General features: G+C 37.0%; 1 protein-coding gene across 1 annotated transcript in view; it reads right to left on the bottom strand.

The window, feature by feature from the left end:
- The window catches only part of LOC149786367 (sacsin-like), a 45,525-nt gene that overhangs the window by 7,579 nt on the left and 23,299 nt on the right, over positions 1-14,647 (bottom strand). Inside the window, exons 6-7 of the mRNA XM_089975929.1 lie at positions 1,526-11,776; positions 479-584 (exon numbers count right to left, since the gene is read on the bottom strand). Of these exons, the coding sequence (XP_089832055.1) occupies positions 479-584; positions 1,526-11,776 (10,357 nt within the window). The remainder of the gene's footprint in view (positions 1-478; positions 585-1,525; positions 11,777-14,647) is intronic.

The following is a 14,647-nucleotide window of genomic DNA, read 5'->3' as shown; positions in this document are numbered from 1 at the left end:
TCTGCAATGTGGCAGTTTATAGTGACGTCAAGCATTGGGGCATCATGCTATAGACATGTAGCATGATGTCCCACCCAGTCACATTATCCTGACACCAGGCCGACCAGTCCTAACACTAACCTCTTAATGCTGAACGCCAAGCGAGGCAGCTGTTAGTACCGTTTTTGTAAGTCTCTGGTATGACTCAGCCGGGGATCGAACCCACAACCTCCCGCATCCGAGGCGGACGCTCTAACCACTAGGCCACCAGATCGGTCAGATTGAGTTGAAGATATTAACCTAATCCACCATATCACATCTCACCCCCTTCCAAAAGTATTTCAAGGTTATACTCTTTATCTAATCATAGGGGAAATAATGTCTGCTGGTTAGTACAATGTGCTGCAATATAGAAAATAAAATTATCAATACAACCAGTGACATCATTTTCTGCAACTAAGTAACAATATGATTCCTGTACTCTGTTGTATATACTTACCTAATGACTCTGGTAGTTGTGCAGTCTAAGATCTCAGCATATGTGAGAGTCTTTTCAGCTGCTGAAAGGTCAAACCTCACTTGTCTCTGCCATTTGCTGTGCCTTTCTGGGTTGAGATGATTATGCAGAAAAGAAATTTGGACATGAAAAGTCAGAGTCACTGTATGATCCATACTGATGTCTGTGTTCCTGGCTCTCCTTCCCATGGAGTCAAAAACAGAGACCCCTCCATTATACCTGACCCATACGAAATCATGAACAGGAATCCACCTGGCTATGGCACAGCTTTGACAAGGAATCCATGTAGATTTTTAAGAAAAATTCATAAACCTGGTTGTGCATGAGCAGGACACATAATTTAAGCATGGATTCCTGGTACTTCACCATGAACAGGATTTCACCACTTGTGTAGAAATCCTGTTCATGACATGGAGATGTGGACTTAGAAAACTTGCTGAAAAGAAGGGAGACGGACTTTTAACTTAGAATTTTGAAGGTCTTGCTTTATGCATTTATCTCCTTGACAATTTCCTTAGAGATTGAATATAGCTGAATATATCCATTAAAGATCAAACGTACTTAGTTATATGATATTGTTAACGTTCATTGTTACATTGGCATCATGTTCAAAACAAATGCCAACTTTTCAACCCCATTATGCCAGCTACAGAAACCCATGTCTGCACCAAGAACCCATGTCTGTACAGGAAGAACCCATGTCTGCACTAAGAACCTGTGTCTGCACCAGAACCCATATCTGCACCATTAGAACCCATGTCTGCAAGAAAATCTGTGTTCACACGGAATCGATGTCCAAAGAGAATCCATGTTGTTATTCTTTGTACATATAAAGACATGGGTTTAGAAAACTCGTACGGGCTAATTTAAATATTTTGGTCAATAACCCATCTCTTAGTCATGCGGATTTCTTATTTCCATGTGGATTTTTCAAAGGCTGTAATATAAGAGTGGGATTTCAAATACATGGATTTTAATAACAAAAATCCATGACAAATCTGTGCCTTGGCCAGTTGGTTTATTTTGTACGGGCATGGTCATCATTGTCACTATCCTCAAACTGCCCATTTTCAGATTTGTGGATTAGATGTTGAATATACTGGAAAACTATACTGCACAATTTTTCATTCCCAGGATTTTTGTCTGGATGCCACTTGAAACAGAGGCGCTTGAGAATCTGTCGCTTTTCTGTCTCGTCTTTGGTCCATGCCTCCTTCAATGTTTTCCTAATAATACCTTTTAGTTCTTTGATGAGATCAGATGACTCTGATTCAGATGGGGAAGTTTTACTGTCAATGTGAGCTGTTTCATAACTGCATATTTCAGCTTCATCAAGAAGCTTTGCAATTCTTGCTGGACAAGTGACACATTTAGCTATGGTCATTAGATGCACTTGGTCACGTAATAGCTGATTAGTACACATGTTTAAAAATTTAATAATTGGTGCCTGCAATTCTTCATATAGTTGTTGTTTGATACAAAGATGCATGGTGAAATAAAGTTTCAAGTGATTATTTTTTTTGTTTGAGTCAAGCCAATAGATGCTGTTCTCTCTTGTTCCTTTTACTTTTTCTTGTCTAAAGTATAAACATGTCCAAATAGATTGGACATGTTGCACAGAGATATTTGCAAGATTTGATCTCACAATTCTCTCTTCAAGTGTCAAGCTCTCATTTTGTAGCAGTCTCATCAGGCCTATAAAAACTTCTTTGGAAGACAAGAATCTTTGTAATTGTTGGGATTCTTTACTACATTCAATAGACAGATCTGAACTCTCCAGGTCAAGTCCCCTAGTTACTATCTTTGACAGAAATGCTGGTTTCCATTGATCTGGAAATCTAAACAGTGTTCCTCTTTCATTTTCAATCTCTATATTCATTTGCTTTAAACCAAAGAAAAACATCAATTTATGACAAGCTTCAATTTTCTTCCTATACACAGCATGGTCTGATACAATCAGATCTCTTGCATTCACCAAGGACCATTTTTCATTTGGCAGATACAAAGCATCTACCCTGATATACAAAGTATCTACCCTGATATTTTTGTCTCCTCTGTTGTCTGCACTAAGACAGGATATAAGTCCCCTGATTGCACTCTGAACTTTGTTCCTATCATCTGGCAGAAGTTCATTCATCTCACATTTGTTATGAATTAAGTTTAATACCTCTGCATAGTGATTTATATCTGCCCTCTCTATTGTTCCAAGGTACTTGAAGAGTTCATAGAAGGGACCATATTGCATGGGATACCTAAAAAGGTATGGTCTAATTTCATCTCCTTCATGAATTACTTGAGTGGCCTGAACAAAACATTGCCCATCAGGAATGAAAAGTATTGATCTTTCATGCAAGCATTCTCTCATTAATGTTTCTTGCATACCATGTTTCTGGAGAAAGTTGTAAATATCTTTCATAATTAGGTCAATTTTGTCCAAATCATGATGATTTCCATGTGACTGTAAGTCCTCCTTAAGAACTTCACATATGTTTTGTGTATGGGTGATAACATCCTTCAAGTGAGGTTTAGAGAGGATGTTTAGTGACTCCCATTGATTTTGGGATATTGGAAATTTCCAATCTGGTAGTACTGGGCAACAAGACCAAGCTAAATTTGCATGTTTTGAATAAATGGAACCTGAAAAGGCAATTGGATACTTTCGATTCTGATGTTGTCTAAAGATATTTCCAAGAAAATGGTCTACGTCAAAGGGTGGAATGAATTTGATGCATGAAACTCTGCGCAAAATGCTCTCCTCCATCAATTCTTCATGTGAAAATAAATGTTCACATAAAATCTTTGATTTTCTTGCAAGCTCATCTGGCAAAGAGTTTGATCTCTTGTACTGACTGGAAAGATCTTCTGCAAACTGGCAGAATTTATCAGCAGATAGATCTGAGACCATTCCTGCCAGTTCCATAAATGTTTTCCATTCTTCATTTCTGAAAGGTGGTGGAGGAAATTCTTCTTTGCACATTTCATTGAATACATCTATAAAAGGGCTGAAAAAATCACTTGCTTTTCTCTTTGCATAACCTACATAAATGAAGTCCCATTGTTTCATCAAAGAGATGACATCTTTCTGTTTTTCTGTGTAACAATGTAAAGGTGTTTTCAGCAGTATACAATCTCTTATATATTCCAAATGTATAAGCTTATTTTCTTCAGGAATATAATCAAACTTTGGTATAATGAACTTACAGTAGAATTCCTCATGCGTTTCAACTTCAGTTCCAAGGGTCCTTAGAAGCTTGGACAGTATTTCAATCCTTTTCAGAAAACAGACACCCAAACAGGACATCAGTTGATTCAAGCCATCAACTGGAATGCTAGAAGGTGCTATCACTACCTCCGAAAAGTTTTCTAAACTTGAAACATTTCCTGTATGTGTAACAAAGAGGGGAAGGGATTTCAGTGATTTGATGTATTCAGTGCCATCAAACATCTCTGGTCTCTCCATTTGCTGACAAAAGTACTCCAAAACCACTATGCATTCTTCTTTAGACAAATTGTTCTTTCCAAGAATACTTTGTTTATGAAAGCACAAACCTTTCAAGAGATCTGCAGGTTTCTTTGTTTGTGAAACTAATGTCTGTATTATTGTAACACCTGCCTCAAATTCATCTGCTGATCCAAATCTGCAAACTTTTGGGAGGGCCAGTTTCTCAAAGATTCTCTTTAGTTCTGAATTTTCAATGTTGGTAATATCAAAAACTGTGAAGGACAAAAACAAAGGAACTAAAAGGAACTTTTCTGAATTATTCTCCTCTATCACTGCTGGTAAAAGACACCAGTTATTATGCTGCTCAAATTCACTCTTCAAAAACTCAAGTACTGAGATGTCATTCAGTGACGGAAATTTTTCATTAGTCTGGACACTGATGAACTCCCAAAATCTAATTATCCACTGCTTGCTGGGAAGCTCTTTTGAATGGTTCCACACAATGTACTTTTGCTGTTGGAAGATATCAGCTGGAAGTGTGTGTTTCAGGATTGCCATGCAGTGTTGAATGTCAAGTGTTTGAAACACTCCTGTTTGCCAAATATTTGTTGAACTGACATAGGGATTTTGAAATTTCCTCTGGAAAAATTTGACTAGTTCTTTATGCAGGAACCTTCCAGCACACCCTTTGTGTAATTCTGCAAACAGTGAGAAATATACAGGGTTGTCCTTTGAGAAGACATGTAGAGTATTGTCATTTGCCACAAGAAGGGGTAGTCCGTCCAATTGTTTAATAAAGCTCTCACTTCTAGCACAGTAAGACAGAAGACTCTGTACTAGTGATATATTTTTCAGAACACTCTGACAAAGGTTCTTCGTACTGAATTGTGATTTCAAGAATATGAGTGCAATCTCTGGGGTTAAGTATGAAACATCCAGACCTGAACCAACCATTGACTGGTAAACCTCAATATTACTCTGAATTATCTTTAATCCCAAATCTTTGAGAACAGATGTCACCAAATGAAATTTTGGTAAAGTTTTGTCATTAGTCTGGGACTGCTTTCCTGAAATAAGCATATCCATTACTCCAGGAATATTTTCTATGTCAAAGTAACCTGGGAACTCTTGCCCTTTTTCTGTGAATGGCATCCATGTTATTAAACATTCCCTCCCTTTGTCCTGAACCAATGGAAACACATTTTCTTCATTATTTATGATGTATCTGTAGAAATATTGTGTAAGCTCTTTCCAATAATCACCATCTGCATTTGTGATATATGGGAAAAACTTGTAGTAAGAAGTCAGATGCGTCTCCATGGTGCTGTTCTGTACAACATTATCTGGAAACAAATGCCTTCTCATGCACTGGATAAACCTAACATAGGCTGGACTCACTGCATACTGCAAAAGCAATGAGTTCCATGTAGTACTGACATCCATTTTTTCCTGCCAAAGGTTCCTCCTACCTTCACCATCCAATACAAAATGTCCATTTACATGAACTGGTAACCCTGTATTAACTGGCAAGGGAAGATTGCAGAAGGCTTTTCCTTTTACAGAGGGGGGACAGTTATAAAATTCTGATGTTGAAAGAAGCCCAGCTATTCCACCTATAGGCAAACACTTTACAAATCCAGCTTTCACGGATTCAACAAGTTTACTTGGACAGTTGCCAAATCCAATGTTTTGGAAGACCTGCCATGTCTGTGATACCCCTTTGGTGTCTTCTATCTTCATAATATAGTCTGTTTCATGTTTGGAAAGCAAAGCATCAGTCACATTTGAAATACTTTGCTTGCATTGCTGGAAAAATACTGTGCGTTTTTCCATATCCTCATTTGATAGACATGCCTCCACTTTATATTCCATCTCAACGTTTCCATCTTCTTTTACTCTTGAAAAAACAACCTTTGTGACATTCTTGACAAAAAGAAATGCAGCAAGTATTTCTGTCTTGAAACCTTCCAGTAATTCATCAATTTGGGAAGCTGATATTACGTTTGTTGAAATTTTTGAAACTTTAGCCATCTGTTCGTTTCGCAAAGGGAATCGAAATATTGTGCCAATATCACCTGAAAACATTTCATTTTCAAGATAGCCATCAAATACATTTGAATAAGAATCTCGTATCTCCTCTAAGTCAACATATTGCATTCCTGGGTGTTGAAGGGTGGCCTCTGGTATATACTGACACATAGGATCAAAGAAACACAATGTTTCACCAGTTTCTGGACCTTTTGTGAGAAATGAAGGAACATCTGTCAAGTGATAAACTACATTAAATCCAACTCCATATTGGCCTGACTTGAATCTGTCACTCCCTTTTGAACCAAGACCTAGTTTCTGGATTCCCTCTAAATCAGCTTGAGTAAATGAGCTGTTATTGTAGACACACAGAGCTGGACCTTGCAAGGGAGCAAAAGATTCATCAAATATTTTATCTGTTCTTAACTGACGATAATCTTTGATGAAGTGTACTTCGGTTGCATATGCATCATCAGCATTCTGAAGAAGTTCTTTGAAGATTCTAAAATCACAGGGGTATTTCCTCAATATCCCATTAAGACGAGTCAGAAGATGTTCCTGCTTCCTGCTGCAGCCATGCAATACTTTCTTCCTTTTTGTTTTGATATCCAGTGTTTTCCACTCATACTCTGATATCTCAGGATGTACAAAGCTCATATGCTTCCTTGATGTGATAACTTGATCATCAAAGCACAACTGTGACAATGGTGTTAAAACACCTTCACTGTCCAAGGCAATAATTTCCAAATTGGTTTCAGTTGTCTCACATAATAATGATTCAGCCAGGCAGTGAAGAAGATTCAAAGTAAGTTTCAATGTTTGTTCTGGAAGTTGTTTTTTGTTCCATTTTTCTTTCAATGAACAAAGAACTTTACAAATATCAATGGAAGGAATAGCAGACTTCACTCCTACTGCAGAATAAAAATTTTTGTACAAGTCAAAATCATTGACTCTGTAAAACTCTGGCTTGCAGTCCCACTTGTGCTGTGAATATGATCGGCATGGCATCACAAACTTGTCTTCAACAAACACGACCAGAGAGTCCTTAAATCTGGTCAGTCTTTCTTTGGCCCATTCCTTTGAGCTTATTCTGTTGAAGTATTCATACATATATTTGCAAACAAGTTTGGTTTGTGTCAGAATGTTTAAATCTCCTTGATGCCCTTGCATGGCTTTCGAAATTTCAAGCAGTTGTTTTTCAATCCTTTCAAAAGTCTGCATGTTTGCCCCAATTTCTTGCAAACCAAGTTTAAGGCATATATTTAATACATCCGACTGCTCATCATCAACATCAATAATTAATTCCAAGCAGGATATAACTTCTTTGCTATGATGCCGTTGTGAGAACATTTGGTCTGCTCTAGCATAAGCAACTGATGATTTTGATTTTCTACTGTATATATATCCATCCTGCTTCAGCTCTTCATCAGCTTTCCATTTAAAAGGCCATCCTTGTGGTTTGGGCATCACTGGCAGAAAAGCAATTTTACTGATCTTGGACAATGTCTCCTTTTCCAGTAACTCTGCTCTTTTGCGTTTTTCAAGGTATCTCATCACAGCTCTGTACCTTTGCAAGGATTGCTGTGTATCAGTGTATGCTAACACTGAAACAGAAAGACATCTGTCCTCAAGCAGCTCTGTAGTTATTTGTGATTTCATCATGCCCCAATCTTCAAGTCCATTTAAAACATCTTTTGTCCTGAATGTTTCAACTGGAAATCTCCCATCATCCTTTGAGAACATTTCAGCAATACCTCCTTGTGGATGGACTAGTTCCTTTGGCACTTGTAAATCACCATATGGTTCTGTTGGTATGCAGGCTGTATGTTGTGCTTCCTTATTTATATCATTATCTCTTTCTCTGAGGATATACAGAGTCATTTCATTTCTTTCTTTCTCCTTATTCTTCCAAAATTCTGACCTAGTGTTTGGAAAGAATAAATCTATGATGAAAGATTTTCGTGTCACAGTCCTTTTTGCGATCTGCATCTTATGGCTTTTTGCAATGAGATTATGGATATGTTCTGGAAGATTAATGACAAAATCATTTTTTTTCTCCTTGAATTCTGAGAGTGTTTTCAGTGATATTTTGCAGATATTCTTATGTGTTGTAAGTAATTTGTCCAGGAACAGACAATTTGAAAATCCTGCCCAGCCACCTTCACTTCTAAATATTTCCCAGTTTTCAGTTACTAATCTTTCATAGAAGTTCTTTTCCAGGCTTGAGATTGATGATCCGAATGGCCATAACTGAAAGCAATCATAATTCACGGATACATCCGATGCCTTGCTAAGATACTTCAACAGATGTAAGTATGCACCACATACTGCATCCCCCAAAAGAGCATCATTCCACCTGCTTTCAACAGAGACAATTTCATCTTGTGTGGATACTCTTAGCTGCTTTCTATCTGAAGTTACTGCAAATGTGGCATTGATATGGACAGGCAGTGTGGTAATCAAAGGCAATGGGAGAAAGCGAAAGAAATGGCTCTCTTTGTAAAAACCCAAAGGAGACTGATTAACACTTCTTGGCATGATACAGCTATTTTCATCTTTATGAATCAACAATGCAACAGCTCCAAGGGGTACAACGCTTTTCTTCATCTTCCCCATTAACTGCAGACACTCATTTTGTCCACTTGTCCATGAAATCAACCAGTTGGTCTCTACATCACCTATTCTTTTATCCATTTCTTGTATTACATGTGAAGCCTCCTTCTTCACCACCATTCGTATAGAAACTCTCTGTATTACCTGAAACTGACTGGTAGTTAAATATTTGCTGTTTTTGCAAAACTCTGTCATTGTTTGAAGCACTGACCTATTTTCTGAGACAAAAGGATCTATCTGAACAGACTTTTCAATGGAATATAACAATTTCATCTCTGCTGGATCTGTAGATTCTTTAGGAAGATGGAACAACTTCACCTTAACAACATTCTGTGTAAATAATAATATGCTTCCTCCATATTCCATGAACTTTTTCAGCAGTTCAATGCAGTCTTTTTTCAGGTATGGGCATGGTTTTATCTCACTCCTGCTGGTAGTTCTGAGAGGAAATCTAAATAAAGTGCCTTGGTAAGGATCTTGAGCATCCTCTGTTAGGGTGCATCCAAAGACTTTTTGAAACGGTTTGAATTGATGATCCAGCCTCTTAAGAAGTTTACGATTTTTCTGACAATTAAGATTTATCCTCAGCCCTGGCATTGGTCCTGGTAATGCTTTTCCCAGATGAGTCTTGTGAGGATCAAAAATAACTATGTCATGACCTGTGACTAAACTTGGGACATCAGTTATGTTGTACACAGAACAAAACCCTAGTCCAAACTTTCCTATCTTTGTTGTGTCATTGGCTTTTGTGGCTCCACCTAGTTGAGTGAGATTTTTCAGGTCTTCAGGGGAAAATTCAGCATTATTATAAGCCCAAAGAGCTGGTCCTTGACATTCAGCCATTCCAACATCTAACAATCTTGTCATGGCATCATGATTTTCTCGCTCATCATAAAGAAAACACACTTCTGTTGCACAGGCATCATCTGCATTTTGTATAATTTCTTTTGGAATTGAAAATCCATCTACATACCCCTCTTCCAGCAAGTTATGTATCCTTCTTGTCAATGGCTCTTCCTGTCCCAATTCCTCAAAACCCTCAGCATCTGAAACCAGATTCTGTGAAAGGGATTTAATTCCAAGTTGCTGGGCAGTTGTGATGGACACGTCTTTATGGATGTGAAACAGACCCTCTTCCTCACTGTATCTAGCATCACAAAGCCACATTTCATCCAATGAGTACACACACTCCATGCTTGATTTTAAAATCAACATAAAATCATCTTCTGTTTGAACAGGAAAGAGTATTTTACAACATTCTTCATCGCTCAACTGGTTTGCAAGTCCTTTCAGAATTTCAAGAATTTTAATTATCAGCTGTCTATCATGCTTAACTTCATCATAAGTGTATGGACATTTTCTGATAGTTTGATATTTTTCATTCACTTTCTGTTGAATATCCAGCAATACATCAGCTGTAAGATCACAGTGGCACCCCATCCACTCAAATAATCCCTGATAATGTGACAGTTCTGCAGGCAATTTATACAGATAGGGTCTGAGGTTCAAGTCTGAACTCTTGCTGATATATACATTTCTTGGAAATGTGAACCCGTCACCATGCCATATGCAGGGGAACCTTGGTTTCTCTATCTCTATTCCAGAACTGCTGTACAGTTTATTCAGTTCAGTGTAAATATCTAGAACAAGGTGAAGAAATGAAGGTTTATACTGTTGTTCAATCAAATGCTGAAGGTGTGCATACACAATGCCAGCTGGAGGACTGGTTCTCCATTTGAAATAATCAGCAAGGGTAGGTAAGTTTTCACAATCAATAAGTACCATTGCTGACCCAACACTGCCACTATACTCAATACTTCTGATTTCTGTTGGCTTACTCAACACAGTTGCTTGACCATACCATTTTAGGACAGTGGGGTAACCATTTACAGGATACTTTTTATGCAGTATGCATTTCAAGTTCTCTATATGACATGCAAGTGGCATTCCATTTATCTCTTGGAAAAGATAACCTCCATCGCTTACAGTTTCCATAAATTGTCTTGCCTTTTGGCACAAAACTTTTGCATCAGCTTCACCATGGCAGAAAGAGTCCAATACTTTTGCTGTTTCAAGAAGATCTGAGGCCCGTATGTCTCGTTTTAATTTCAATCCAAGATCAATCAATGCTTGCCTTCTATTACTTTCAACTATGGCTACATCAATTGGAAATTTATCTTCCTTGTAGAAGAGTATCTTCAAATTTTCATCCCAAGGATCAAATAGTTCATCTGGTTTACAGAGTTTCAAAGCTGAGTTCCTCATAAAGGAGATTGATTTTGCAGTACTCATGATCTCTGTGTATTTTTTATACAGACTGATATTGTCAACCAGGTAGGTCATGAATGTTGTAATGTCTTCTGGAGAATAATGACCTTCTTGTACAGCTTTCAGCATCTTTTGCACTAAACCTTCCATGCTGGCTCTTTCTAAACCAATCAGGGAAGCAATGTTTTCTCCAGCACTTTCAGTTGCAATCAATCTACATGGAAACTTCACTGGAAACTCACCAACAGGACACTGAATTCCAATGTCATCAGCAGCAACAAACCCCTTTATCTTTTTTTCATAAAATGAATCTCCCTCTTGAAATATTTGCAATTTCCAAACAAACTGTTGGCAATGCTCATTCCATTCAGAAATATGTGACTTGCCAAGATACTCCAAAAGTTCTTTTCTACTTGATTCTGAGGCATTCCTGTTAAAATTTTCAATGCGTTCAAGTTTCCCAGATTTCTGAATACTGGTAAAAATATTCAACACTGAGGCCTGAGTAGGTTGTCCAATATAGGCTTGTACGTGTTCAAAAGGAATGAATGCAGGTAGTGATGAAAGCACTATTATGGATAGATTTTTCAAAGCCTCACACATATCTTCTGTGAAGGACAACGGTCCAAAACCTTTTTGCAAAAGAAGGTTGTCTTTCAACCGATAGAGTCTGACCAATTTCATATCTTTCCAGTATTTCGCCTCTTCTATATCTGGTACAAGTGGCAACTGTTCCACCAGATTCAATGGAATTTTGTTCTTGATCAGATATCCCCATACCTTTTCAATCCAAAGATGGTTAACCAGTAATTCTGAATCTGATGCATGTATCTCAACTGGATATTTGCTCCCAAAGTATATTTGAAAGGCCTCTTGAAGGAGATTTAGGAATGATGTTTCTGGTTCAAGTTGATAAACCTGGAAAATTTCTGGAAAAAAATATCTGAACTGGTTAAAATCATTTCCCACTGTATTTTTACACCTGAACTAACAGCAAGTTCATTGTGTAAAGATGGAATCTATACTGTGCATTTTGCATGCATGTGCTCATGTTGATGACTAAGAAGTTTTTATCTTGAGAACGTGGCAGACTTAAACATACTCTCTATTACTGTCAAACAAACATTCTGAACAATTAACTTTCATTAAATAAATTCAGATAAGTATTAAGGTTAAGATAGACCTCGAATATAAAGGTGATATGCTTTTAACCCATAATACATTGCCAAATATGTGTGTGCAAGGAAAAACAAGAGCATCACAACCAGGGAGATCCTGGACAAAATCCAACTCTTGTTACATTAAGTCAATATGATCATGCACTGCTGAGATGTCATTTATTTTTAAAATTATTTTAGCAACACTGGTTTAGTCAAATGATAAATCAGAATCACCAGCAGACAATTTAAAAGTTTATTAGCAACCATCTGTGATGACACATCAGCACTGCTCATACAGGCTTCAGAAGCTTTCATGTTGGTACTTCCAGGATGCTCTCTTCTGCCAAATAACCATGCCTACTATCCTTAAAAAAAATTGGCCTGTCAGGCTGACAATATTAGGTACAGGAAGTTTCAATAAATATCCCTACCCAAGAAAGGATGTAAATTGGCTATGGCATTATGAATAAGTTTACCAGATTTCTTTGGAAGCCATGCGATATCTAGGAAAACTACCCCAGACACAATTTTGGTGCATTTAAGGTACATTCTTACCAAATAACCATGACTGAACAAAGTGCTAAACTGTTCTGAAAAAGTTGAAAATAGATTTTTCATTTAGTACCTAAGGAAGCCACATTGCTACTAGGTTAGCCACTAAGCGAATAATTTTAGTGGTCAATGTTCTAACAAAACTTCCAACAAAGTTTGATAAAAACTGACCTGGCCTTTAATGAATAAAGTCAAACTAGATTTGCCATCTGGAAAGTAAGGAAGCCAAGCCATTGTTAAGGGCCTACTGGACACATTTAAGTAAACCATGTTCTAGTTGTAAACATTTATCAAAAGTGTATAAAAACTGGATATGTCATTCTACTGAAGGAATTGATAATTGTTTTGTCACCTGGTTGATATTAAGGACAAAATAATGCTAAGCAAATTTATAAACAATTCATATGCAAAAATTTGGAATTTAGAAAGTATTCCACACACATTTTTATTTGAGCATGCCCTAAAAATATTCCTAAACAGTTCTGATCAAATTGGGCAAAACCCCAAGTTCCACCTACCTATTATTTACTGTCGCATTGATACTGTTTTCTAAATTCCAATGAACTGCTATCAAGTCCCAAGCTATGTTGTGTGTAACAGAAATATAGTAAGTTGTCTGTAAATGCAATGCAAAACAAGTTGTGCATAACTGCAATGTAATAACATGTCTGTAATCAAAAGCAGATGATTGTGATCTAATTTGCCTTTTTCATGATATGCATGCATCATTTTAGAGAAATTAAGCCAAATCCCCAACTTTAATGTAAACAACTCAGTAAAAAAGGTCACTGTGATCCATACTTTTGTATGGAACGTAGCACCATCCAAGATGACTATACTTATCAAGTTTCATCACTTTAGATGCAATGGTTTTGGGGAAAGTACTGATGTCTATCACAATAACAACACCATCACCACCATTAGATATATGTAATCCATAAGTTTCACTTAAACTTTGCAGTCGAAACAATAAATTACATTAGATAAAAAAGTGGCAAAACTTTAAAATGAAAATTTTTGATTTTAATGGAAATAAGGAGCAAACTGGTAAGCTTAGTTCTGTCTCTGATTTTGGATTTGCTACCATGTTCAAGATAAGAAACTGAAGTTTTAAGATGAGATCTTCATGCAAATCGTATTGGACAAAATTTCTGTAAAGCACAAGTCAGAATACACCTTAGTCATATAAAAAAGGTAATAAGAGTCAGTAAATGGTAAATGCTCTACATGTCCCCTCCTCCAAAAAAAAAGAATTTCCAGGAATCTGAGAAGTCTATTCTCCTGTCTTTTTATTCATTTAAGTGGTGAGTAGTAAAACCATTGCTTTGATATTACTGGCAAACTCCATCATACCAATTTGGTAACAAAAATACATGTCTAAGCCAACAAGTTCAGAAGATTGCTGCATATGCAACACAAAATTCTTCATCATGGCCTTTGACCTTGAACTTGATGCCATCGACAGAAAATCCAAAAAACTTTCTCAAACAATGTTAAGATACTCATTCTAAGTTGGGTTAAATCTATAAATAGAAATTGTTTGGAAAACACTGGTATTCTTCTTCTATATCAATACAATGAGATTCATAAAATATATATTTATATGTTATTTGTGTTTTTATCTCACATCTAGCTAAAAAGTCAAGATTTAATATGACTGTAAGAATGTTAGTGCCAACTTACAACTTGTTCACTGGAAACCAAGGAGCACTTAGACTGGTCAAAACTGAAATCATTGTGCCCTTAACCTCAGCTCAGAAAGGTGTACTAATGCAACCAATGACCTTTTATTTGAATCCTAGGTCAAACTAATTGTACAGCTGATGCAGTTTATCATTTATCCACAGTGTGGTGGTCAGTCTGTGCCATGCTTGCACTGCATTCCAGTGGGGGGTGGGCAAGTACAGTCTGCCTAGCAACTCACCACCATGACTTGAAATATACATGTTGCAACCACTGTTGAAGGAACTTGGGAGACATTAGTGATTGACATTCAGGTCCATTCCAAATTCAGTTTAAACAATGCAACCTGCTAATTTTTGATCATGATCAGTAAAAAGTAGATATCACTCATGTCTCCACTGTTAG

Source organism: Sinohyriopsis cumingii, chromosome 12 (genome assembly GCF_028554795.1).
Source record: "Sinohyriopsis cumingii isolate HCF-2022 chromosome 12, ASM2855479v2, whole genome shotgun sequence".
NCBI classification, from domain to species: Eukaryota; Metazoa; Mollusca; class Bivalvia; order Unionida; family Unionidae; genus Sinohyriopsis; species Sinohyriopsis cumingii.
The sequence above is the reverse complement of the archived record's forward strand: the minus strand, read 5'-3'. Positions and strand labels throughout refer to the sequence as shown.